General features: G+C 40.5%; 2 protein-coding genes across 2 annotated transcripts; both read left to right on the top strand.

The window, feature by feature from the left end:
• Positions 1 to 399: 399 nt before the first annotated feature.
• Positions 400 to 12,321, top strand: LOC111406264 (DEAD-box ATP-dependent RNA helicase 20-like). Its single transcript, XM_023035589.1, has 10 exons — positions 400 to 646; positions 773 to 1,044; positions 2,146 to 2,325; positions 2,496 to 2,657; positions 2,804 to 2,958; positions 3,463 to 3,555; positions 10,870 to 10,955; positions 11,066 to 11,292; positions 11,541 to 11,771; positions 11,965 to 12,321. The coding sequence occupies exons 1-10, from the start codon at positions 591 to 593 to the stop codon at positions 12,021 to 12,023; spliced, it is 1,521 nt and encodes a 506-aa protein (XP_022891357.1). The 5' UTR covers positions 400 to 590; the 3' UTR covers positions 12,024 to 12,321.
• A 275-nt stretch (positions 12,322 to 12,596) lies between these two features.
• LOC111406265 lies at positions 12,597 to 25,425 on the top strand. Its single transcript, XM_023035590.1, has 3 exons — positions 12,597 to 12,864; positions 12,983 to 13,189; positions 24,999 to 25,425. The coding sequence occupies exons 1-3, from the start codon at positions 12,822 to 12,824 to the stop codon at positions 25,313 to 25,315; spliced, it is 567 nt and encodes a 188-aa protein (XP_022891358.1). The 5' UTR covers positions 12,597 to 12,821; the 3' UTR covers positions 25,316 to 25,425.
• The last annotated feature ends 371 nt before the right edge of the window (positions 25,426 to 25,796 follow it).

Genomic DNA, 25,796 nt, shown 5'->3' on the forward strand with positions numbered 1-25,796 from the left:
GAACCTGATGAAGATGATTTGGATGAAGAGGAGTTTGAATTGAAATTCGATTAAAAGTTAGACAATATTCAAAATTTTTAAGTCTATGTTCATATTTAATCTAATTGTAGGAATTGATTACTAAATAATTGTAATATTTATGATTGTGATCATTACGTTGTTATTAAAATTTTGAAAAATATGTATAAATTTCAAGTATTGTATAGTATTTGTATTTTTTTGTTTTATTTTAAGAATATAAGCTTTTGTTTGAATTTAAAGAATGCAGTAGTTTATTTATTTATTAATTTAAAATATTAAAAATTGAAAAATGCAAAATTACAAGTATACTTCGCGAAGTCGCGTAATGTAATGCTAATGCTCGATTCAAATGTTGTCACGCATTATGGATTTTAAAATGTTGATCTACAAGTTGACGCCTACAATCGCCCTTCAGGAATGACATCACTCTTTCAACCCCAACGCCCAAACCTCAATTTTCCCCCATTTTCGGATTTTCCTCTTGCCCGTGGCACTGCTCTACCATTCTTCAAAACCTCTGCGGGAATTTCCATAATCTCAATCAGAAGTGCACGCAGAACCCACAAGTCATGAGCCGCTACGACAGTCGCTCCGCAGACCCCGGTTCCTACCGCGACCGCCGAACGTAATAAACAGTAACCCTCAATTTACATACATGCAATTGTGATATCTACTAAATATCAATTGGGTCTGATTTTTCTTTGTGGAAATGGGTTTTTTAATTTTGATTTTATGGTTCGTGTTATTTTAGTGATTCGGGTTTTGGTGGGGGCTCGAGTTATCGTTCGTCTTCATCATCCTCGATTAAAAGAGATCACGAGGGCCCTTCGGAGGCGCCACAGCGGAAATTGGATATGGATGGGTTGACTCCATCATTTGAGAAGAACTTTTATGTGGAGTCGCCGTCAGTTGCAACAATGTCCGAGAGTGAGGTGGAGGAGTATAGGCTGCGTCGAGAGATTACTGTCGAAGGAAAGGATGTGCCCAAGCCAGTGAAGGCTTTTCAGGATGTTGGGTTTCCAGGTACATCCTGGTGGAGTTTCCTTTCCATGCATAAATTTCAAATACGTGGATAATTGTTATTTTATGCAAGTGGGATTTTCTTGGATTACATGCACTTCTATTGATAAAATTGAGCTGTATCTTTTTTCAGACAGATTGGCTGTTTTGTTAACTTATAATAGCTAGTTTCTGAATTAGTTGGGATTATTTAAGGTAAAGATAAGATGCCCATGTATGTCTGTTCTCCACATTTTTTGGATTTCCCGGACTGCCTGACTTTTTCCGTAATGAAAATATATGAACTATAGCAAGGTCATGAATGCAGAAATTAAAGGCAAAATATAAGAAAAGTTGTTTAAGCTCCAATTAGGCAATTGGAATATTGACTGGAAATGTAAGAAGGATGTTTCTTATAAGAAAATGGAATTTACCTAAGAAGTCTACCGGTGAACCCTTACTGGTGTATTTGTACCTTATTGAATAAAAAATGGATGTATATTAGGGTTATCCTTCCTGAGCAATTTTTTTTTTATTTTTGCCCCCACTAAAGTTATGTTTATTACATATAAATGACAGACTGGATAAGTGCTATTTTTCTATTCGAGCATGCTTGGCTTTATTTATGTCTCGCCAATCTGTTTAAAAGATATAATCAGCTGGCTGGTTTATGCTTAGTATGCCTATGCCTGGTTTTTTTGGGGCTCAATGTCAATTGTGAAGCTGCAGTGAATGCACATGAGATGGAGGGAACCTTCCATGAATGTTTTTAAGATAGAATGTTCTCATGTCACATTACTTTTAAGGCATTTATAGAGTGAAACTGCTATACATCATATGGTCTGAATAAGTTTCTTTTATAAAACTTTACATCAGATCAAGCTCAAATACGTTTCTCCATCAAAGATCTTTCGGGAGGAAAACATATACAAAATGGACTTTTAGTGTTCTACGCTGGGTGATCATTATCTTTTTTATAACATTTCCTCCCCTGTTGCTCTACATGGAGTTAGTCTCTTTTAGACACAGTTAGTTTATTCATTTTGCGAGAAACTCTTCTTTGTTTTTTGTTTTGGTTTTTTTAGCTTAATTTGTTTTTTAAGCTCTTCAATATTGTCAATTCAGATTATGTTATGCAAGAAGTTGTAAAAGCTGGTTTTACTGAACCTACACCTATTCAAGCTCAAGGTTGGCCCATGGCTATGAAAGGCCGTGATCTTATCGGTATTGCAGAAACGGGGTCAGGAAAGACACTTGCCTATCTCTTACCTGCAATTGTCCATGTTAATGCTCAACCATTTTTAGGTATTATGGGTCTAGTCATGTCATTATTATGATATTTTTTCTGATGCTTGTCTGTGGATTTGAATGCATATATCTATATTTATATTTAGGCATCAATATTTTATTTTTCAACCATTTGTCAGCCCTTGGATAACATAGTATATGTGAAATCGTATGTTTTTTTTGGTTAGCTCCGGGAGATGGTCCCATAGTTTTAGTTTTAGCCCCCACTCGTGAACTTGCTGTTCAGATTCAGCAAGAAGCTACTAAATTTGGTGCATCGTCAAGGATTAAGAATACGTGCATATACGGCGGGGTCCCAAAAGGACCCCAAGTTCGTGATCTCCAGAAAGGTAGGTGGTGATTAGCTCAACGTGACTTTACTACTTTATCGTGGTGTTCATGGATCGGGTATCTCCTTCTGCTATTTCTTTATTTTTACTTGTTTAATGTAATTCCAGTTATCATTTCACTTACTATTATCTTTGTTCCTAACTAGGTGTCGAAGTTGTCATTGCGACACCTGGGAGGCTAATTGATATGTTGGAGTCTCATCATACAAACCTGCGAAGGGTTACATATCTTGTGTTGGATGAGGCGGATCGGATGCTAGATATGGGCTTTGAACCTCAGATTCGAAAAATTATTAATCAGGTCTGTTTCTAGACTGATGCTCGAGCATTATAAATATAAGTTCATCAATACTAAGATGTACGGTACTAAAATGAGATTCAGATAAGAGGATATCTGATTATACATCATTGTTGAGGTAAATAATGGGTTAACAACCATTGGATTTTGGCATGCACCTCTCGCTTGTATAATGGTTCTCTTGGTCTGACATAATCCTTTGATTTCAGTTTCTTACTTCAAACATTTATTTACCAGAAAGAAACAATAATAATTTCCGTTTCAGCTGGTTATGGGCATTCACAGAGAATACTATTATGTTATCCATTTGGCTCCAATAGGTTTTTGGGAAACATCACGTGTGCTTGGTTTGTGCTTTGTCTGAATTTCATGCAGAATTAATTTAGGAAGTGTCCGTTCGAACATTGATGCAGCATAATGTGAAAATTCACTTTCCTTTTTATTTTTCTGTTCCGTCATTTTGTTGATGCTAATGTGTACAATTGATTTATTGCTCCATTTCTGCAGATTCGACCAGATCGTCAAACGTTATATTGGAGTGCTACATGGCCCAAGGAGGTTGAACAACTTGCCCGACAGTTCCTTTTTAATCCATATAAAGTAAGTGGACTTTCTTGTGGCGTCGACGAAGCCATGACCTTTACCTGTAACATATATGATGTATAACTCCTGCTTGAATACTAGAGTGCAGTACAGTTATAGTTTTTTTTTTTTTTTAATCTATCTACAACAAATTATAAGCTAGCTAACTTTTTCAGCTCTGCTTGCTAAGCTAGCATGTTCGATTTTGAATTGCCTCAAATAGCTGAAGCTAGCCTTTTCTTTAAGGCTATAAGCTGTTTTGAGACGTAAAACAGATATTTGACTTTTTTGGTTTATGATGAGGACATCTATTTTGGACTATTTAGTTTAGTATTTTATTTGGGCTTATATTATGTTTTTGTATTGGCCCAAGCTTTTTTTTATTTTGATTTGGGCTTGTATAGTGTTTTGGGTTGGTCCAAGCCCAATCTCTTTGTTTGTATATTATATATATGTATGCAGCCTGTTGCATGGGTAGAGATTAATGGAATGAATTGAAAGCTACAGCTTTTCCACCGTCCTCTTCTTTCTCCTTCTCTTCTCTCCTTCTTCCTCCTTTTTTCTAGTTTCTATTTCTCACCTCCTCACTGTTTCTAATTACGTTATGCTACATCAACTTGGTATCAGAGCTCAACCTGGAGTCGGTTGTTTTTCTGCATCCCATAACCTGCATATCCTAGCATCACCATTTTCAAACTTCATATCCAGTAACCATACATGCATATAAGCACAGCCCCTGCAACGTCTAGCATCTTCATCCATTATATATATATATATATATACACCAAGGCAACTTCCAACCCTGCTGCTACAAAACCCAGTCAACAACTCTCTGCCTTCTTCGTTAGTGGCACACTGTATCACTGAGCTACCCACGACTTTACCACCCCGACATCAATAAACAACTCTTACCCGAACTCATACAAGTTACCCAGTAAACCATAATCCAGTCTCTGCCACCCAGCCGCCCACGTATGTTGCAAAATTCATATAACCCACCCGAAAGATTTGACCCCAATAATCCATCTTCCATTTCCAAGAAGTTGAACCAGAAATTAAACCAACCCATTCGTTGCAACTGTTGACCTTCACCTACCCAAGTCACCACATCGTCCACTTCACAAGCCCTATACCTAGAATCAAGACCCGAAATCATCAACCTCGTTGAAAACTTCACAGTAACCTGCACCCTTCAATAGCACCATAGTAATAATACCGTCGACCCAAGCCTCAGACACTTCCGCATCCACCAGTCATCTACAAATTAACTCCAAAATCGCTATATGCCGACTCCAATCCTCACATCCCTACACAACGAAAGTCGAAGAACGGAGAGCTGGGGACGCAGCCTGGCGCAAATGTTAATTTGGGCATTTATTTTCAATTTGGGCCTTTCAAATTGGGCAATGCCTTTGTATTTTGGGCCTCAGTTGTGAATGTTGCCGAGGAGGCCTCAATTGTGAGTTTGGGCCTTTATTAGTGTTTGGGGTTTGATTTGTAACTAGTTTGCTTATTTGATTTTTTAGTTAAAAAAAGGAAAAGAAAAGAAACGAAAAAAAAATAAATTGTATTTTCTAACATTATTTTGCAGATACCTATTTTTTTTCTGTTGATCGATCCAGTTACTTTAGCGAACAAAAAGGGAAGTTACTGTTTTTATCTATATTTGGTCACTGTTAATTTAAAATCGCATCAATTAATTTTCTGTTCTGCTATTACATTACTTTGCCTGAAATTACATGATTGAACCCTTATTAAACCCCACTTTTATCCCACTTATTTTACGTGATTAGATTTTGACCGGTAATTTGACCCTCGCTTTGTTATTTTACATTTATTAGCAGTATTAACTTGCCATATTTGGACTTACTTAATCCCAAACCTTTAGTTTAAATGCTCAAGTTGCTATTTTTCGTTACTTGCACTTGTTCATTGATCTCTCCATCGCAAGTCATTTAACTAGTATTACATTGCATACAGTTACGTAGTGGTCGTCTAGTCACACCTAGTTCTAGTATATTCACCATGGACCCCTCACAGTTTGATGCACTCACTAGACAATTAGCTCAGCTTGTCACTAGCTAGCAACATTTACAGACTCAAATAGCGGCTGTCCAAACCGAGATGACTATTACTCGTGAAGAGAGTAGAGACCTAGTTGCTAGGTTGGACAATTTTGAACAAACCCCTCGTTTGACTGACGCTGATAACTCTGAAGTATCTCATAATGTTCATTATTATCGTCGACCAGGTGGTCGACAACATCGTCGACGTGATCAAAAGAATGGAGATCAGGGCCGTGATCGAGAACGAGGTCATGGCCGTCGCGATAATCATTCTCCTCCACGCCATGACCAGCGTTACTTTAGAAACATTAAGTTAGACGCTCCTACTTTCGATGGTTGTTTAGATCCTAGAGTTTTTACTCAGTGGATTAGAGACATGGATCATTTCTTGGCATGGTATGGAGTCCCAAAGAATTGACGTGTCCAGTTTGCCAGTCTGAAATTAACTGGCACCGCCAAACTCTTCTGGGAAAGTGTGGAGGATCTTCTTGAGAGGCGGCGTGCACCTCCAGTTGGAAGTTGGGAGGAAATGAAGCGTCGCCTTGAAGAGAAGTATTTGTCCTAACCTTACAGGGGTAACTTGTTGGACCAATGGAATACCCTTACACAGGGAAATCGATCAGTGACTGATGAACCTAAATTTGAAGAGTTTGACGATTTGGATGATATTGATGATACCTTGTTAGGTTGCATTCGAACCTTTCGTATAGATCTAGATTTTGTGACCTCTGTCCCCGACTCCTCGCGGCTAAGTGTTGTACGTTGTACCCTCATTCACCCTCAAGATGCTGATGATTGGCGTTGTCACACCATTTTTCACACTTATCAAAATCAATAACAAGAGTTGTAAAATTATTGTGGATAGTGGTAGCTACATTAATGCAGTTTCTGTGGCTACGGTGTCCCGTCTTGGATTACAGCCAGTCCCACATCTTCAACCTTATAGCGTCTCTTTGGTTGACACTTCTTCTATTGCCGTAAACAAGCATTGTTTGGCTCCTATCCAGTTTCTTGAATACAAAGATCATATATGGTGCGGCGTCATTCCCATGGACGTCGGATACGTCATTCTTGGTCGACCCTGGTTGTTCGATTTAGATGTCACTATCTATGGTCGATCAAATTCATGTTCCTTTGTATTCAATGGGAAGAAAATTCACCTTAACCCTTTACTGCCAAAACTTGTTGACTCACAACAGACCAAGAAAATTGTGGAACGAAAAGGGTTACATATGATTAGCCCTACAAAATTTGAGTGTACACTCAAAGAGGATTCTGTTGTGTTTGCCGTGGTCGTCATGGAAGTTTCATCGGTATCTCGAATATTGACCCCTGATGGGGTCCAATCAGTTCTTCGAGAGTTTCAAGATGTCTTTCCTGAGGACCTCCCTGATCTATTGCCCCCTTTACGGGAATTCAACATGCTATAGATCTTGTCCCTGGATCGTCTCTTCCAAATTTACCTCATTATAGAATGAATCCTACTGAGCATGCTGAGCTTCAGAGGCAAGTAGAGGAGCTCCTTCACAAATGATTAATTCGTGAGAGTCTAAGTCCTTGTGCGGTTGCCGCCCTTTTGACTCCTAAGAAAGATGGTTATTGGAGAATGTGTGTTGATAGTCGTGTCATCAATAAGATCACAGTGAAGTACCGTTTTCCAATCCCTAGACTTGATGATATATTGGACATGATGGTCGGTGCCACGATATTTTCTAAGATTGATTTAAAGAGTGGGTACCACCAAATTAGGATTCGCCCAGGTGACGAATGGAAGACTGTCTTTAAAATAAAGGATGATCTTTATGAGTGGTTGGTCATGCCTTTTGGGCTAACCAATGTCCCGAGTACTTTTATGAGAGTAATAACACAAGCTTTGCGATCGTTCATGGGTAAATTCCTCGTTGTCTACTTTGATGACATTCTCGTGTACAGTAAAACTAGGGGAACAACATAGAGATCATCTCACGGAGGTTTGTTCTACCCTTCGCGCTACAAGCTTGTATGTTAATGTGAAGAAATGTTCTTTCTTCACAGATAAAGTTGTATTTCTAGGTTTTATTGTCTCCACGACAGGAGTGTCTGCTGACCCTACAAAGATTCAAGCCATTGTTGGTTGGCCTAAGCCCAAGACTATACATGACATTCGGAGTTTTCATGGTTGAGCTACCTTTTATCGTTGTTTCATTAAAGGGTTTAGCACGATCATGGCTCTTATTATGAAGTGCATGAAAAGAGGGGAATTTTATTGGTCGCACGAAGCGGCCAAAGCATTTAAGTTGGTTAAGAGGCAAATGACAGAAGCTCCAATCATGCGACTTTCCGATTTTTCCAAAGTTTTTGAGATAGAATGTGATGCCTTTGGAGTAGGAATAGGTGGAGTTTTGAGCCAAGAGCGCTATTCTATTGCTTATTTCAGTGAGAAATTAAATGATGCCAAACAACGGTACTCGACTTATGACAAGGAGTTGTATGCAGTCGTACAAGCTTTATGCAATTGGCGTTATTACTTGTTGCCCCAGAAATTTGTTCTTTATTCAGACCATGAGGCACTTTGCTACCTTAATTCCCAAAAGAGGTTGAATGCTAGGCATGGTCGTTAGATCGAGTATTTGCAGGCTTCCTCTTTTGTTTTGAAGCATAAAAAGGGCAGTGAAAATCAAGCGGCGAATGCTTTTAAGCCGTCGCATTTCACTTTTAACCAATATGAGTGTCAAGGTCATAGGTTTTAAACGACTCAAAGAAGATTATGAGTCATGTTCCGATTTCAAGGACCTTTTCCTTGCGTTGCAAAGTGGACAATTGGATGCTACTGATGATTTTCGTCTAGAGGATGGTTATCTTTTTAGGTCCAATAAATTGTGCATCCCTCGGATTTCAGTACGAGACTTTATAATTTGGGAAAGTCATGCGGGAGGCTTGGTTGGGCATTTTGGATGTGATAAGACAATCGAAGAGGTTGAACGTAAATTTTATTGGCCTCGTTTGAAGACAGATGTAGCTAAGATTGTTAGTGCTTGTAACACCTATCAGTTGGCCAAACAGAAGAGACAAAACACTGGTCTTTACACACGTCTTCCCATTCCTAGTTGTCCTTGACAAGACGTCAGTATGGATTTTGTACTAGGACTCCCACGTACTCCAAAGAAACATGATTCTATTTTTGTTATAGTGTATCGTTTCTCGAAAATGGCCCACTTTATCCCTTACAGCAAGATTTCAGATGCGTCTAAGGTTGCTAGGCTGTACTTTAATGAGATTGTTAAATTGTATGGCCTTCCTGAGACCATTGTGTTGGATAGGGATGTTTGGTTCAGTAGCCACTTTTGGAGAACCTTATGGCACATGGTTGGCACTAAGTTGAAATTTTTCACTGCGTATCATCCTCAGATCGATGGTCAAACTGAAGTTGTTAATCGCAGTCTTGGTAACCTATTAAGATGTATAAATCAGGAAAATCTGAGGAACTAGGATTTAATCCTCCCGATAGCCCAAATTGCATATAACAGTTCTATGAATCAATTTTTAGGCATAAGTCCTTTTGAAGTTGTTCATGGTTATACACCTAGGAAGCCTTTAGACCTTATCTCTATGTCCCCACATGCTAATGTGTCTGTGTCAGTTGAGGCATTTGTACAACATCTTCATGACTTGCATATTGAGATCAATAAATAACTAGAGGCAAGTAATGCATCATATAAATTTCGAGCTGATTTGCATAAACGATATGTTGAGTTTAAAATTGGGGATTATGTGATGATCTGAATTAGACCGGAACGTCGTCCATTTGGATCTGCTTCCAAATTGCAAGCCCGTAGTTCTGGTCCTTTTAAAATCTTAATGCGTGTTGGTTCAAATGCGTATGTCATTGATCTTTGATCACATTTTGGCCACCACTCTACTTTCAATGTTGAGGATTTAGTTGCTTATAAAGACCATTTTAAGCCCTCTGATGACCCTTTTCTACCCCTGTCTATTGACTTTCAACCCGAACCTATTGCTACCCCTATTTCAACACCCCCTGTCACAATACCCAAAGATAAGATTGATGCTATTTTAGATGAAAAGATTATGTTGACCAATGATAGAGAAATTCAGTGCTTTCTTGTTCGTTGGGTTGGACAATCTGACTCTGATTGCACATGGATCCCTAGAGAGATATTCCAACAACTTGATCCTGACTTGTTGGAGCTTTATGGGAATCATCATGATCTTCTATTACCTAGACCACCTATCACACGTGTATATGGACGTCGAAAGAGGTTTGTCCAACGACTCAACTTATGGTTGGGCGACTGATTGCAGCGTTTTGTGAGTTATTCTCTCGACAGAGTCGAGTTTTCTCCCACCCCGGGAGAGTTTATGAGGACATCTATTTTGGGCTATTTAGTTTAGTATTTTATTTGGACTTATATTATGTTTTTGTATTGGCCCAGACATTTTTTATTTTGATTTGGGCTTGTATAGTGTTTTGGGCTGGCGCAAGCCCAATCTCTTTGTTTGTATATTATATATATGTATGCAGCCTGTTGCATGGGCAGAGATTGATGGAATGAATTGAAAGCTACAGCTTTTCCACCACCCTCTTCTTTCTCCTTCTCTTCTCTCCTTCCTCCTTTTTTCTGGTTTCTATTTCTCACCTCCTCACTGTTTCTAATTACATTATGCTACATCAGGTTATAATAAGCTTCCAGAAGCTAAAAACTAGAATGGGGTTTAGCTAATTAGATGGAGTTGTTACCGAGTCGTTGGCAGTGCAGGAATGGCGTCACAACATTTGATTGTGTGGTAGCACAAGGGAAAAATATTATTGGACATTGTGTCAGTTATTTTGCAGTTATGTATTACCAAACTCCGACTTCTCTCTTGCAATTAGAATTTCTCCATCAAAAATTTTTTGGGTAGTTTTTTTCAGCGTATTTCTAATAGCAAAGTCCAACAGTAGTACTAAAAACTAGATCGCCCTTTCCTAACAAATGTTTGAGTAACATGAATGAAAAACATGTTGAGTTGAATGCTTTTGCCTTATTCTTTAATAGAAGCATGAAAATAATCCCAAATCAGTCAGCTCGTTCAAGCTTGGCTTGAAGAAGCTGGAAGTATAATGTAGCGAAGCTCCAAGCAATGTCTAAGGCTCTTTTATAAATCAAGATGAGTATGATATCATAAAGATTTGATTGAGTTGGTTCATAAAGCCATGCAACTTCTAAGTTACTGAGTAATATGTGATGGATAATTTTTATTTTCTATATTATTTTGTTTGGGACAGGTGATTATTGGTTCTGCAGATTTAAAGGCCAATCACGCAATTCGCCAGCATGTTGAAATTGTTTCCGAGAACCAAAAATATAATAAGTAGGCCAAGTTTCTAAACTTATTTTCTGGTTTCACTTCTGTACCTTATGAAGTCTAGCATTTGTATCCTGTATGTTGGATTCATATTTGAAATTTGTCCATAAATACAGATTAGTGAAGTTGTTGGAGGACATTATGGATGGTAGCCGGATTTTGATATTCATGGACACCAAAAAGGGCTGTGATCAAGTAACTAGGCAGCTTCGTATGGATGGTTGGCCTGCACTATCTATTCATGGAGACAAAAGTCAAGCAGAAAGGGATTGGGTCCTCTCAGAATTTAAAGCTGGCAAGAGTCCCATAATGACAGCTACTGATGTTGCAGCTCGGGGTCTAGGTATGTCTAGGGCTTGCAAAGTAAAAGTTAGAATGATCTTTAATGGCTTCTTTGTTTTAATATTTGTTAGCGGTGTCTGTTAAATAAATACAGATCTAGGTATTCTTAGATTAGATAAATTGTAAAAACATGGCTTAATAATACATTTGGTTAAAAAGACTCGACCGACAAACTTTAGGTCTTGGAACTGGACTACTACTTTAGGATGAAGTATTTTATTCGATACAGTTTGTTTTTGAACCTGGCAGATGTGAAGGATGTGAAATATGTCATCAACTATGATTTCCCTGGATCTCTCGAGGATTATGTTCATCGTATCGGTCGAACAGGAAGGGCTGGTGCCAAAGGAACGGCATACACCTTTTTCACGGTTGCAAATGCCCGATTTGCAAAGGAACTCATTAGCATCCTCGAGGAGGCTGGACAGAAGGTTAGTCCGGAGCTTGCAGCCATGGGACGTGGTGCACCTCCATCCTCAGGTGAGCCTTACACATGTACATACATTCTTTTATCATTTTGTTTGTGAGAACTTGTTTGGAAAAAATAAATACGCTAACATTAATTGGTCGGTGTTGAATATAAGTTATTTATTTTGAATGTATCCCTTGACAAGAAGGTGCTTAGAAGTAACTCGAGTCTGAATCTAATAGTTTCTTCCTGCACCATTAATAGGTCACGGAAGTTTCCGAGATCGTGGGAGAGGTTTCGGCAGTGGACGTTCTTGGAACTGATGAAGTGCTTGATACGAATACGATGGGAGAAAAATTGGAAAGCTTCAACAAACGTAAGCTTGGAGATTTGATCCTGCCCAAAATAGTATTGTAATTTTACTAGTCTTCTATGTGTAATATTTGAATAGAAAGTAGATTTAAGTTCAAATTAATGTTTATTAATTTCCTAGACGTTCATGTAACACTAATTGTGCCTTGCTCGAAGTATAAGACTCATTCTTTGTCGAGTGAGCTTACTTAATCCTATTTAAATTTGTAGTAGATTTTGATAAAAATTGATGAAATATTTGGTTGAGAAGTTGATAAAAGTTCTAGATTTCATGAAATGTGTGCTTGAAAAAAAATGAATTTTATGGAAGTGGTGCCAAACAAGGGCTTAAATTACAGGAGCAATTAAGCGAGATGTAGATGGGATTATGATAATCTCTTTCGAGGAAACTTATCTTTTTCCTTTTTTTTTAATCTCGTCTAGGACCCTGCAATTCCCATATTTTTGGCTTATTAGTCAAGCCCTGCGGGAAAAACCATAAACTTATTTGCCAAACCTGGTCTTATTTTAGAAAGCAAGCGACAATGCCCAAGGCTATGCACCAGAGTCCAGCAAAGTAGACCAATAAGGCAATGATCGAGGAAATGAGTCCGGTTGATACGACGTCGTACGGGAGTGCTGGTTGCTCACCCCGAAGGTCTTCCCCAAAACCCAATGAAATGAAAAAACATCACATTGATGGTTTCATCTGAAAAATTGTAAGCAATTTCAAAGAGAGAGAGAGAGAATTTAACTAAGGTTTTTCAACGATGAGCGAAGGGCCGAAACTCTACGCCAACAAACCCAAGAAAGGTATATATAATTTAGGAGCTTGTTCTGAGGAAAAAAATATTTAATTCCCTTTTCTTGTAGCTTTTGATTTTCAAATTATTTGTTCAATTTGGTTTTTCCATTACGGAACGATTAACAGCTCAGCGGAAGCAATATCAGCAACAACAGGCATCTGCACCGTCGTCGATAGCGTCGTCGGGGTCGTCAACGGGATCTCAGGCTGCTATAACTCCCGCTCCTCCTCCTCTTCCGCCGACACCGCCACCTCAGCCGCCTAAAGAATCATTTGCCCGTCGCTATAAGTTCCTCTGGCCACTTCTATTGGCTGTCAATTTCACTGTTGGAGGTCTGTTTCGGTGTCTCTATTTATATATTTATGTTTCATGTATTTGTAGGCAAACGTTGTCTTTGAATGTTGAATCTTGTGTGTTACGTTGGCTGCGTTTGATGAGTGTTTCATTTTTACTGGGCTCACTCGGGAATGACTATCTATTTTGGGGTTTTCATATTTTCCCTATCTTTGCTTTTTCCATCAGATATTGTTTTTGGGATTCATATTTAAAAATTAGTTTTCGGATTTGGGAGATATCTGTGACAGCACTCATACCAACATGAGGGAAATGCTGTCAAGATTCAAGCTATCGGAAGAGGGACCTATATTGGTGGATTTTGATGTGCAATAAATAGAAAATTACTGATTTGGAAGAATGGAGAGGGTGTCGGTTGATACACTAATTGGTGCTCCAAAATCGCAATAATTGTTTTGCCATGATTTGTTTACTGATTTATTTTTACTTCATATTACGTAAGATGGAGGAATGTACTGAATTTATGCTAATTTCTTGTATTTGGTTTAAAGGGGAATGCGTTTTCTAGTGATTGATGACGGAAGCTCATATAAGCTCTATAGAAGAGGGGAAGGGGAGAGAAGAAGAGAAGAGGAGGGAGAAAGGGGAGAGGAATCAGAGAGAGAAGCAAAAATTGGATGAGTGAAAATAGTCTCATTCATTAATCAAGTCTTAAGTAATAAAATTCATAGACCCTCTCTATATGGGATTTCAAGCAAAATATAATTTGAGAAGGAAAACAGCTAAAGCAGTTATGTGGAATACTAGAAAATCTTTAAAGCTAAACCTTAATTTCTTTTCTAAATAAATAATCCCAAACACGCTTTTCACTGCTATAAGGATTCGCACTTTTTGAAAAAGTAATACTATTCAGCGCCATTGGTGGCGACTGCCTGCGTTCAAATGATAGATTCACTTATGATATCAAATGATTCATTTAATTGAACCTATCAAGTGTGACCACGTAAACTGATATTCTAGCACCAGTCTATTTGGAAGCTTGAGGGACCATGAATTTGTGTCCTTGTCCTTTAATGGCTGATATATTCATGGTTTATTTTTATGGTACAATCAAGAATTTATGTTTAAGAGTTTGCAGGTACCTTAGTTGGCCCATAGTTACACTTAATTTCTGAAGAAAATAATCCTTCCTTTCTTTTCAAGTTTTCCTATTAGTAGATTTCAACTGTAATTTTTCCATTCTACTTTCCTTAATTGTTTTGCCCTTTGAAGTTGCTTATTCTCTTCTTTTTGCAAATTGGTTTGAAAACTTTTGTGGCGATTTTCGAGGTACACTTTTGTACTCGTGTTTTATTAGCATCCTACTAAGTTTCTTATATTACTTTTCTCTTTTTAAATAATTATCTATTTCTAGAGCAATCGTTTTCTTTTCTAGTTTCTCTGAGGTACTGTGGGAAAAATGAAATTATGAAGTGGGTTTTGCTATTGTGTGAATCCAGGCTATTGACGTGGGTAGTAGACCATTTGAAATGATGCTTGATGCTACCAAAAATCGTACCTGCAGATTTTCCGAGCTTGATGATTTGAATTAAGCACGATCGTAGTCTTTCGGTACCTGAAACAAAGGCAACGAGGTATGTTCTTGTTGCCCCTCCGATGCTTAAGTCAGAAAGAGAATTATATGCGTGAGGCTATAAATTGGAGAATAATGAAAACGTACCTGAATAATAGCTCAAGGTTCTGTATTTATAGTAGTAAGCGACATTCTCCTAGTGGGACTCAACTAATTGGGTATCTCTATCCAACGGAGTCCTATTAGGCGAAGGAACTGGACCAATGCCATAATTATGTGTGGGATAGAATCCTTGCGGGAGTCAAGTATATGGTTGAGTTAGAGTCCTAATTGCATAGGAATTCTAAAGGGTCAACAATCGTAAGTTATGAGGAGAGTATATATGCTCGAGGACAAGCATCGTAACATGTTAAAGCAGCAAGACAGGGAGTGCTCGAGCATAATCCCTCGGGTTGAGTATATGCTCGAGCACTCCATATGTGGAATTGCATGTTCATCCAAGATTTGTCGTCGGGATAAATGATCGAGCACTCACGACCTGATATCATAAAAGGGTAGCGTACTCCTTGGGATAATATAGTGATCGAGTTATCCCGGAATGTCAGTATCATTGGGCCCCGTGCACATATGCTCGAAGCCTTCGCTCGAAGATATGATGCAAAGAGGTTTGAAGGTAAAAAGCTTGGGTACGTGAGCTCGAGGGAGTTTTTTGAAGACTAGTGTTCAGAAGGGCTGACGTGTACTGAGGTAAGCCCTAATTAAGAAAAGGCGGTAAAAATGGTATGGGTTGGATGTTGGACACGTGGCCAGATCTAATGGTCGGGGTAGTGACTTTTAGACTACCTGCTCCTGTTGCCTATAAATACCTTCTCCACATTTCATTTTTCACTTTTCACTCTCAGTAAACTTCTCGTGCCAATCGTCGGGATCAGAACTTTAGTGGGGTTTTTAGGCATCGACTTTAAGGTAAGACCTCGAGATCCTAAGTTATTATTTAGGCACTTTTTTACCTAGATCAGGATGTCTAGTGGTAGTGGTAGTAGTAGTAGCGAGTCTTCGTCCTCTTCCTTGAGGAATACTCCCGAGGACGGAGGATGCTCGATCATACCCATGGCCGTCCTTGTTAATGCCCAACCTCGGGCACAAAGTATCCTGACCCCATTTAGGTACCTCGAGATCCCTTGTAAATTTAAAGAGCATCTAGCAATATCGACGGCTAGGGAGCACGGGCTCATGCCGAAGTGTGATATTATGACACTAGGGGGAGAGGACAAGATGGCCTTTGCTTGGGATGGAGAGTTTGTAATTTTTAGGGACTCACTAAAGGGTGGATTTAGATGGCCTCTGCACCCCTTCTTTGTGGCTTTATTGGTCGAGCAAAACATGAGCCCTGGACAGCTCGTGCCAAATGGGTGGAGGATGCTCACCTACTTTTTTATAGTTTGTAGATACCTAGGAATTAACCTATACATCGATCTTTGTAGAATGGTCTTCGACTTGAAATAGCTACTTCAATATACTTGTTTTGCCTACCTTTCATCTCGAGGAAGTTTTAGATTACCAAGGATGGAGTTCATTGAAAGGGTGGAAAGAAAAGTGGTTTTATGTCGTTCCTCAGGATAGTGACTTTCCTTTTAGTCCTAGGTGGGTTTTGCCCGACACTACCAAGTTTTGTGAAGGCCAGGCCTATTTTGAGTCTTTAGAAAGGCATAGGGAGATGTTAGAGAACCTTGAGCCTCTTGTCTATGATATAGATGACATCCTTGGGGATGACGTTCTCGATCTTGCGGATGTGGAAGGCACTGAGGGTAGGGATCATCTTTTTGCCTTCTTCCTCATCGATCTGTCTTTGAATGTATAATTGTGCTCATGTCAATGACTTGTTCTTGCAGAGATGACTTTCGATCCTTCAGCCCTTAAACAAACTGTGAATAAAAAGTTAAAGGCCCTTCAGGCTCGAGCTTCAGGTCAAAAAAGAGGGAAGAAGAGAGCTCATGATTCAGGTCCCGAGAATATTAGGAGTGGGCCAGGCGAACCTTCTGCCCGGGGACAATCCCCGATCATTCACGATCATGAAACTCCAATTGCCACTCCTCTGTCACGTCCTCGATCAAGGAGTACCCCCGAGGTTGTAGACCTCGAGGATGAGGTCCCTTCTGTGCCTTCATTCCAAAATCGAGATCCGGATTGGTGTCCTCTGGTGTCGAGCATCGTGGACAAATATCGAAAGGACCTCGGCTTCGACGAGGGCATGAAAGCTCTTAAATCCCTTACGCTGAAGGTAAGCTCGCTCAACTTACTTGGTGTAATTTATGGGTTTATATGATGTGATCGTTTAAGCTTGGGTTTTATATATTGCAGACTCTGAGTATTGCCTGAGGCCTCTCTCTGAAGGGGAAAGACGAGGCATAGAAAACTGCTGAGCTCGAGGATACTTCTCGAGCACATGAGAAGAGGATAGCTGACATGGAGGCTGAGCGCTTCCTTCTCTAGAGGGAGCGCGATGACACGAAGAACGATCTTCAGAGAGCCCGGGAAGAGGCTGGAGTGGCCAAGGGCGAGGCCGAGGACTTAAAGCTCGAGATCGAGCGTTTGAAGAAGGATTTTGAAGCTCGCCTGACTGAAGCTCGAGGCATTGCGATCGAAGATTTCAAAACGTCCGAGGAGTTCAGTGGGCTGAAGGGAGAGTACCCCATCGGCTCGTACTTCCACGCTTTGAAAGAGGCTCAGGCATTTTTACGGTCGAAGCCTGATGCAAAGCCCGAGGGTTTAAAGAACATCCCTGAGGTTGCTGAAGACCTCGAGCTTTCAGAGTCCGAGGAAATCATCGAGGACCAGGAGGTAGATATTGATGGCGAGGACATGGTGGAAGAGCAAGGAAGCTCGGCTTCGGGAGAAGGAGCCGAGGACCTAGATTAGTTTCTGTTTTCTTTTTGTTTTTGGATACTCCTGGCTCTTGTACTGATTAATCAGTTTTTGAATCAATGTGTTCTTCCCGAGCTTAACTTGCGTTTCTTGCTATGTTATTTCGATTATGTTTGCTCGAGCTTTAAGTTCATTTGAGAACTATACTAAGTGATGTGACCTATCTCGACATTAAGAGAATCCATAACTCGACGCCTAAGATGATTTAATAATTCGACGCCTAAGATGTATTAATATCTCGACGCCTAAGATGATTTAATAACTCGACACGCCTAAGATTATTAATATCTCGACACCTAAGATGATTTAATAAGTCGACGCCTAGACAAATTAAATAACTCGACGCCTAAGATATATTAATATCTCGACGCCTAAGATGATTTAATAACTCAACGCCTAGACAAACTAAATAACTCGACGCCTAGACAAATTAAATAACTCGACGCCTAAGATGTATTAATATCTCGACGCCTAAGATGATTTAATAACTCGACGCCTAAGATGTTAATATATATCGACGCCTAAGATGAAGTTTTAACCTTGACATAAGTGTTCACTGACAACAAAGATTTATTTTTGTCATGCTCGACCAATATTACTCTCTCGAGGACTGAATTTCACAAAATCATTTTTGAAATTGTGTTGAGCTCGAGCATGTATACAAGTCATCTTGAGGACTTAATTTTGTAAAATCATTTTTTGACATTATGCATTGAGCTTGAGCATATTATGTATGTTTATCTTGAGGACTCAATGATAATGTAATTGTATCGACCTATAGTGTGATTCCCGAGGATGGTAATGGCCTTTTTATAAGATCTATCACATCGTTGATCGGGCACTGTGTGCTCGGGAATGTTACTTGTAAGTGTGTTCGTGGCTTAGCTTTTTGAGTGCTTGCTTGGGGCAAGGCTTGACTTGCTTGCGTGAGGTAATGCATTTTGATTGCTTGCGCGGGGCAAGACTTTTTGATTGCTAGATCATATTTTGACGAATAGATTAATTCTTATTATACTTTTAAAAATAGACTTGGCACGCAGGCCTGACAACTAAAAACGTGAACCTTGGCACACAGGCCTGACTACCGAAAAATAAAACTTGGCACGCAGGCCTGAGAATTGAAAACGTGAACCTTGACACGCGGGCCTGATTACTGATAACTGGAAGACCAAGTTACTTGTAATATATCTTTAAATTCTCGGCATTTCATGGTCTTGGAAGTGGTTTTCCTGATGTATCCCTTAAGCTGTATGCGCCTCCTTGGAGCTGTCGTATGACTTCGAAGGGCCCTTCCCAAACTGGTCCTAGCTTGCCCAGGGTATGACCTGCTGCTTCGGCCCTTCTTAACACAAGGTCTCCGGCTCTGAATCTCCACGTCCTCACTTTTTTATTGAAGTACTTTGCTGTTTTATCTTGGTAGGAAGCCATTCTTAAAGCTGCCCGATCGCGAACTTCTTCCAAGAGGTCAAGGTGTTTAGTGGTGCGCCCTGCATCTTTGGGCTCAAGCTTTCTTTAGCTGGGCAACCTGACTTCAACAGGGATGGTGGCCTTAATACCAAAAGCCAACATGAAGGGGGTTTCCCCCGTTGCAGTTCTATGGGACGTTCTATACGTCCAAAGTATGGAAGGTAACTCGTCAGACCAGGAAACCTTGCATCCCCAATCCTTGCACGGAGGTCTTGCAATATAATCCGATTGGTCACTTTGGCGAGACCATTACTTTGAGGATAGGAAACCGACGTCAAATGGTGATCAACCTCTAGGTTGGAACAGAAGTTTTTAAATTGTGCATTGTCAAACTGCCTGCCACTATCATTTATGAGGACCTTCGGTATCCCGAACCTGCATACGATGAATCTCCAAATGAAACTTCTTAACTTAGGCTCTGAAATTGTTGCTAAAGGCTCGGCCTCCACTCGCTTAGTGAAATACTCTTTAGCCACAGCCACAAACTTCAATTGCCCCCTAGTTATTGGAAAGGGACCAAGGATGTCAATCCCTCACTGCTCAAATGGGGCTGTGCAACTAATGCTAGTGAGGTCCTTTGCGGGAGGGTGGATGACATTGCCAAATCTTTGACACTTGTCACACTTCTTGACATATTCCTAGGCGTCTTTCTTCATGTTTGGCCAATAATGTCCATATCTTATGAGCTTGAAGGCTAATGCTCGAGCTCCTTGATTGATCCCACATATTCCTTCATGAACTTCTTCTAGGGCCTGGGATGATTTGAAAGGCTTAAGGCATCTGAGGTATGGAAGTGTGAGGCTCCTGCGAAATAAAACTCCCTCAATTATGCAATATCTCGGAGCTTTAGATCGGATGCTTCTTGCTGCTCGAGGATCTTCTGGAAGACTGCCATGTTTTATGAAGTCCACTATTGGATCCATCTACGATGGCTCATTATCAATATCCATGACGCCTATGGTTTGATTGATGCTTGGCTAGGTTACAATTCTAACGTGGACTGTCCTGTCAAACCCATCTATTCCCATGAACACCAATCTTGACAAGGATCAGCCTTACAATTCTCAGCTCGAGTAATTTTCACAATTTCACGCCTCTTGAAATTTCTCTGGAGATCATGCACTTTCAAGCAGTATAAGCTCATTTTCTCGTCCTTCCTATCGAACGTCCCTTCGATTTGTCCAACCACCAACTGGGAATCACTGTAAATTTTGATATTTTCAAGCTCGAGATTTATGGCGAGTTCCATGGCTATGATGACGGCCTCATACTCTGCTTCATTATTGGTCGCCTCAAATTCGAACCTGAGTGCGCACTGAATGTTTATGAGCATGTCCGGGCTTATGATTATGACTCCTGCGCTTGAGCCTGAGGAGTTTGATGCTCTATCTACGAAAATTTGCAACATACCAGTGGTCGAGCTCGAGCTAACATCTGGACCCCGAGGCCTTGAGGTGAGTTTTGCAATGAAATCAGCTAAGGCCTGAGCTTTGATAGATGGACGGGGCTTGAACTATATGTCAAATTCTCCGAGTTCAATTGCTCACCTCAGTAATCTTCCTGAGATGTCTGGTTTCTAAAGAATGTGTTTTAGAGGCTGATTGGTGAGCACTACAATAGGATGTGACTGAAAATATTGTCGAAGTTTTCGTACTGCCACTATCAGTGCAAGGACAAGCTGTTCTGCCAAAGTGTATCTTGTTTTTGCATCAAGTAGGACTTTGCTTATGTAATAAATGGGTTGCTGGGCCCTATTAACCTCTTTTACCAAGACACCACTCACTGCATTCTGAGATACGGCTAAGTATAAATACAGAGTATCCTTGGGCTCGGGTTTGGTGAGGATAGGAGGAGATTTCAATGTCTGCTTGAGCTCTTGAAAAACCTTCTCAAACTCCTCATCCCATTCAAAGCAATGATTACCCCTAAGAGCTTTGAAGACGGGGAAGCACCTGTCTTCTGCTCGGGACATGAACCTGTTTAAGGCAGCTACCCTGCCTGTCAACTTTTGAACTTCTTTCTTGGTCCTTGGTGATTCCATTGCTGCCAGAGCCTGAATCTTGTCGGGGTTCGCCTCAATCCCCCGATGAGTGATCATGAAACCCAGAAACTTTTCAGAAGCTACGCCGAATACACACTTCTCTGGGTTGAGCTTCATCTTATATTTTCGTAGGGTGACGAACACTTCTTCTAGGTCGGATATGTGTTGCTCCACCTTCTCACTTTTTACAACCATGTCGTCCACATAGGACTTGACGTTCTTCCCTATCAAATCGGCAAAGACTTTTTTGATGAGCCTTTGATATGTCGCCCCAGCATTTTTCAACCCAAATGGCATCACTCTTTTCGACGCAAACTACCTCTTCCTTTGCTTAACAGGTTTGGCCTCTGGGCTGATATTGAGTCTATAGACGGCTACTTGTGGGTCTATCCCTGGCATATCCTCCACCTTCCATGCAAAAATATCAATGTTGCGGGACAGACAGTCGATGACTTCCTCCCAGAGGTTGGCCTTGAGATCCCGACCAATAGTAACGGCTCTCCCGTGCTCGAGCTTGACCATTTCCAACTTGTCAATGGGGGCTAATCTACCCCTTGGTTCGAGCTTGAGCTCGAGGTCTGCGAGTTGTATGACGTCAACACTCATTCATCGGATGCTAGTAACATAGTATTGTCTAGCAGCTGTTTGGTCTCCTCGAACTACTCCAATGCCATGACCTGTGGGGAACTTCATGGCCAGGTGGAAAGTTGACACGATAGCCTGGATCTTGTTTAGTAGGGGTCTTCCCAGAATGATGTTGTAGGCTATTGGGGTATTAACCACTTGGAATGGTGTGATCTTCGTCACTTATGTATTACCAGTTCCTAATGTAAGCGGGAGCTCGACGATGCCTTCAGGGATAATGACTCCGCCACCAAATCCCTGTAGGGGAGTTTTTACTGCTTTGAGCTGTTTGGGAGAGATCCCCATTTTGGCGAAAGCCTCCTGTGAGAGTATATTTGCTGCACTCCCATTATGAACCAGAATCCTCTTTACTTAGAAGTTAGCCACAACTGCAGAGACGACCAAGGCATCGTCATGAGGATATGATATTCCTTCCAAATCTCTTGCACCAAAAGTGATGGCTTTGACTTTATCACAGGATTCTCTTGGGGTATGAGCATGTTGGCGGGCATACTGCTTTCGCCCACTACTTGTGTCTCCGCCGGATGCTATGCCCCCAACGATAATATTAATGGTTCCGGCAGTGGGTTGAGCACTGCTTTTGGCCCCAGGCTCTTTTCGATTATCACGGTCATTCCTTGGCCGTTTATCATGACCAATGTAATTCTTTAAAAATTCTCTTTTGATAAAGGCTTCAATTTCTCGCTGTAAAGCACGACAATCCTCTGTAGTATGCCAATGATCCCAATGAAATTCGCAATACTTGCTCCTATCTTTTGTGTCAGGGGCCGACTTCATCCTTGAAGGTCACTTTAATTCTTTCATATCCTTAACCTCTATCAAGATGTTTGTCTTAGAGGTGTTCAACCGAGTGAGAGGTGCTGACGGTGCCTCATTCCTGCGCTTATCCCGGGGAAGCTCATGCCGGGGGAGGGGATGGGATCATGTTCCCTCTTGTTCTCGGTCTTTTCATGGGAAGGACCAGATCTCCTTGGATTTAGTGTTTCCTCCATATTAATGTATTTTTCAGCTCGGGTGAGGAGCTCGGTCACTGTTTACGACGGGGTCTTTGATAAAGACATCTTGAAAGCTTCACATCTTACGGCGTAAGTGAGGGCGGAGAGAGCTGCTGTGATGTGAAGGTCGGGTATTTGAAGCCTTTCCTTGTTGAACCTTGTCATAAATCCTCGTAGGGTTTCAGTTGGTCCCAGGCGAAGTTGCATGAGAGAGGCCGCGGTCTTCCTGATTTGTTTGCTACTTGCAAAGAAGGTTGAGAACTTATCAACCAAATCTGAGAATGCGGCTATGGAGTTGGGCTCCAATGTCGAGAACCAATCCCTAGCAGTATTAGTAAGCGTTTGTGGAAAGGCTTTGCACATAACCTGATCCAGCGCAACTTGCAAGTTTAAGACATTAGTGTATACATTGAGATGGTTGATGGGGTCGGTCCTCCCATCATACTCTTTAATGCGAGGATATTTGAATCTGTCGGGCAAGGGATATGACAATATCTCTGGCGTGAATGGAGTGTTAAGGGTGAAACCTGTTGGCCCCCGAGCATTTCGTTGCAGGCCAATTGTAATTCCTTCTTAAATGATCCAGGCAATTTTACCGAAATTCATAGCGACCAATCTTGACCCTTGGCCATATTGTGAATACCCGAGGTTCCTACTCCGCCAGTTGCGGGGTTTGGTGGTCGTGCTTAAGCATCGGCCATAAAATCGCCATGCTCCGCCTGCGCTGGCGACGGATGTGAATTTCTTTGACTTAAGAGTTGCGTGAGCGTGGCCACCTGCTGACGGAGCTCTTCGAAGGCTTCGGTTGTGATGATCGCTGGCAGAGGTGAGGGTAATCTTGACGATTCTTCATGGTGTGTCGGTTGATCTTCAGCAGGATGAGGGATGGGAGCGGATGAGCTTGCGGGAGGAAGACTTGATCGTGTGTTAGCCATGGCTTTTGGTAGCGTTTCCCACAGACGGCGCCAATGATGCTATCAAAAATCGTACCTGCAGATTTTCCGAGCTTGATGATTTGGATTGAGCACGATCGTAGTCTTTCAGTACTTGAAACAAAGGCAACAAGTTATGTTCTCGTCGCCCCTCCGATGCTTAAGTCAGAAAGGGAATTATATGCGTGAGGTTATAAACTGGAGAATAATGAAAACGTACCTGAATAATGGCTCAAGGTTCTGTATTTATAGTAGTAAGTCGACATTCTCCTAATGGGACTCAACTAATTGGGTATCTCTTTCCAACGGAGTCCTATTAGGCGAAGGAACTGGACCAATGCCATAATTATGTGTAGGATAGAATCCTTACGGGAGTCAAGTATATGGTTGAGTTAGAATCCTAATTGCATAGAAATTCTAAAGGGTCAACAATCGTAAGTTATGAGGAGAGTATATATGCTCGAGAACAAGTATCGTAACATGTTAAAGCAGCAAGACAGGGAGTGCTCGAGCATAATCCCTCGAGTTGAGTATATGCTCGAGCACTCCATATGTGGAATTGCAAGTTCATCCAAGATTTGTCGTCTAGATAAATGACCGAGCACTCAAGACCTGATATCATAAAAGGGTAGCGTACTCCTCAGGATAATATAGTGATCGGGTTATCCCGGAATGTCAGTATCAATGCTTGATTGTTATTTCTCTCTCTCTTTCTATGAAAGAATCTTCAAGGATGTGATACCTAGGTTCAAATTTAATTTCGTTAAACTGAATTATTCATTTCTTTTTCAAATTTTAAGGTGAACGGAATGCAAGCGATTCAGTATTTCATAAACTAAGACTCGAGCCTACAAACAGTTGTATACTAGATATGTGCCATCTAGTCTTGCCTAATCATTTTTGTGCAATTAAATTTTAAACTCTCATATGATATGGGTTTTGTTTGACATTTTACCCAGTAATATATCGAACTTTACGCGCTAAAAACTTTTTTTTATTGATTCTCCTCTATATACTATACACCATTTTCTTTTATTTTCTATGGCTATAGTTCCTAAAGGATGCATAACGTCTTTAACGAAATATTTCTTACGTTTTTATGATGTTTGGCTTTTGATGTTGGATGTTAGATACAAATTTGAACATCCAAAATTTCCATATATGGAATTCATTGCTTTGAACTCTGTTTCAATGGACGTCACGTGAAACTTAATGAACAACGTTTCCTCCCTTGAAAAGCTATTGACTTGAGGAGTGTATTTCATGTAGCTTATCTTTTCACGAGGACGAAGAAGAAAGATGTGGGTACAGAAGAAGCCGAGTCCCCCGATGTTCCTAGCACTCCTGTCTCAATTTCGGCCGCAATTGCTACAGTCACTGAGAAGTCACCTACTCCACCACCGGTCTTGGAGCCTGCAAAGTTGCATGCACCAATACCGGAGGATCAGCAACATGAATTATTCAAATGGATGTTGGAAGAGAGGAGGAGAGTGAAGCCAACAGATCCCGAAGAGAAAAAACGCATTGATGGAGAGAAAGCCATTCTCAAACAGTTCATTCGTACCAAGACCATTCCAAGCTTGTGATTTGTATAGCAGTTGACAGATTTAAAATCTCAAGTGAGATCTGAATTTGTTCCTTTACTTTTCTTTATGAAAAAAAATCAGTGAAGAAGTTTGCATCTTATTTTCCACAACGCGGGCATGATTGCTATGCGGCACTAGACATGACTCAAATTTAAAAAATGGACAAGAGTTTAACTTCTTTATTTTTCGTAAAATGTTGGTTGTTGCCTTGGGGGGACATTAGGAACGTTACTAGTTACTGGTATATAATATGAATGAACAATGTTGTCTAGTTCTACTGCCTATATGATATTAAGTGATGTCCAATTAAAGGTAATTATAAAATCCATTTAATAGGTCTAAATATTAATGCTGTTAGTGCTTAGACCGTTATTGACATTAATATTACTAAATAGCATTACTTTTTTGGCTACCACAATCAAACTTTTATCTTGTAGATTGACTAACTTAGGAACATTCTACAAATGTTTGAACATATTCG

This window comes from Olea europaea, chromosome 12, assembly GCF_002742605.1.
Source record: "Olea europaea var. sylvestris chromosome 12, O_europaea_v1, whole genome shotgun sequence".
Classification (NCBI taxonomy): Eukaryota; Viridiplantae; Streptophyta; class Magnoliopsida; order Lamiales; family Oleaceae; genus Olea; species Olea europaea.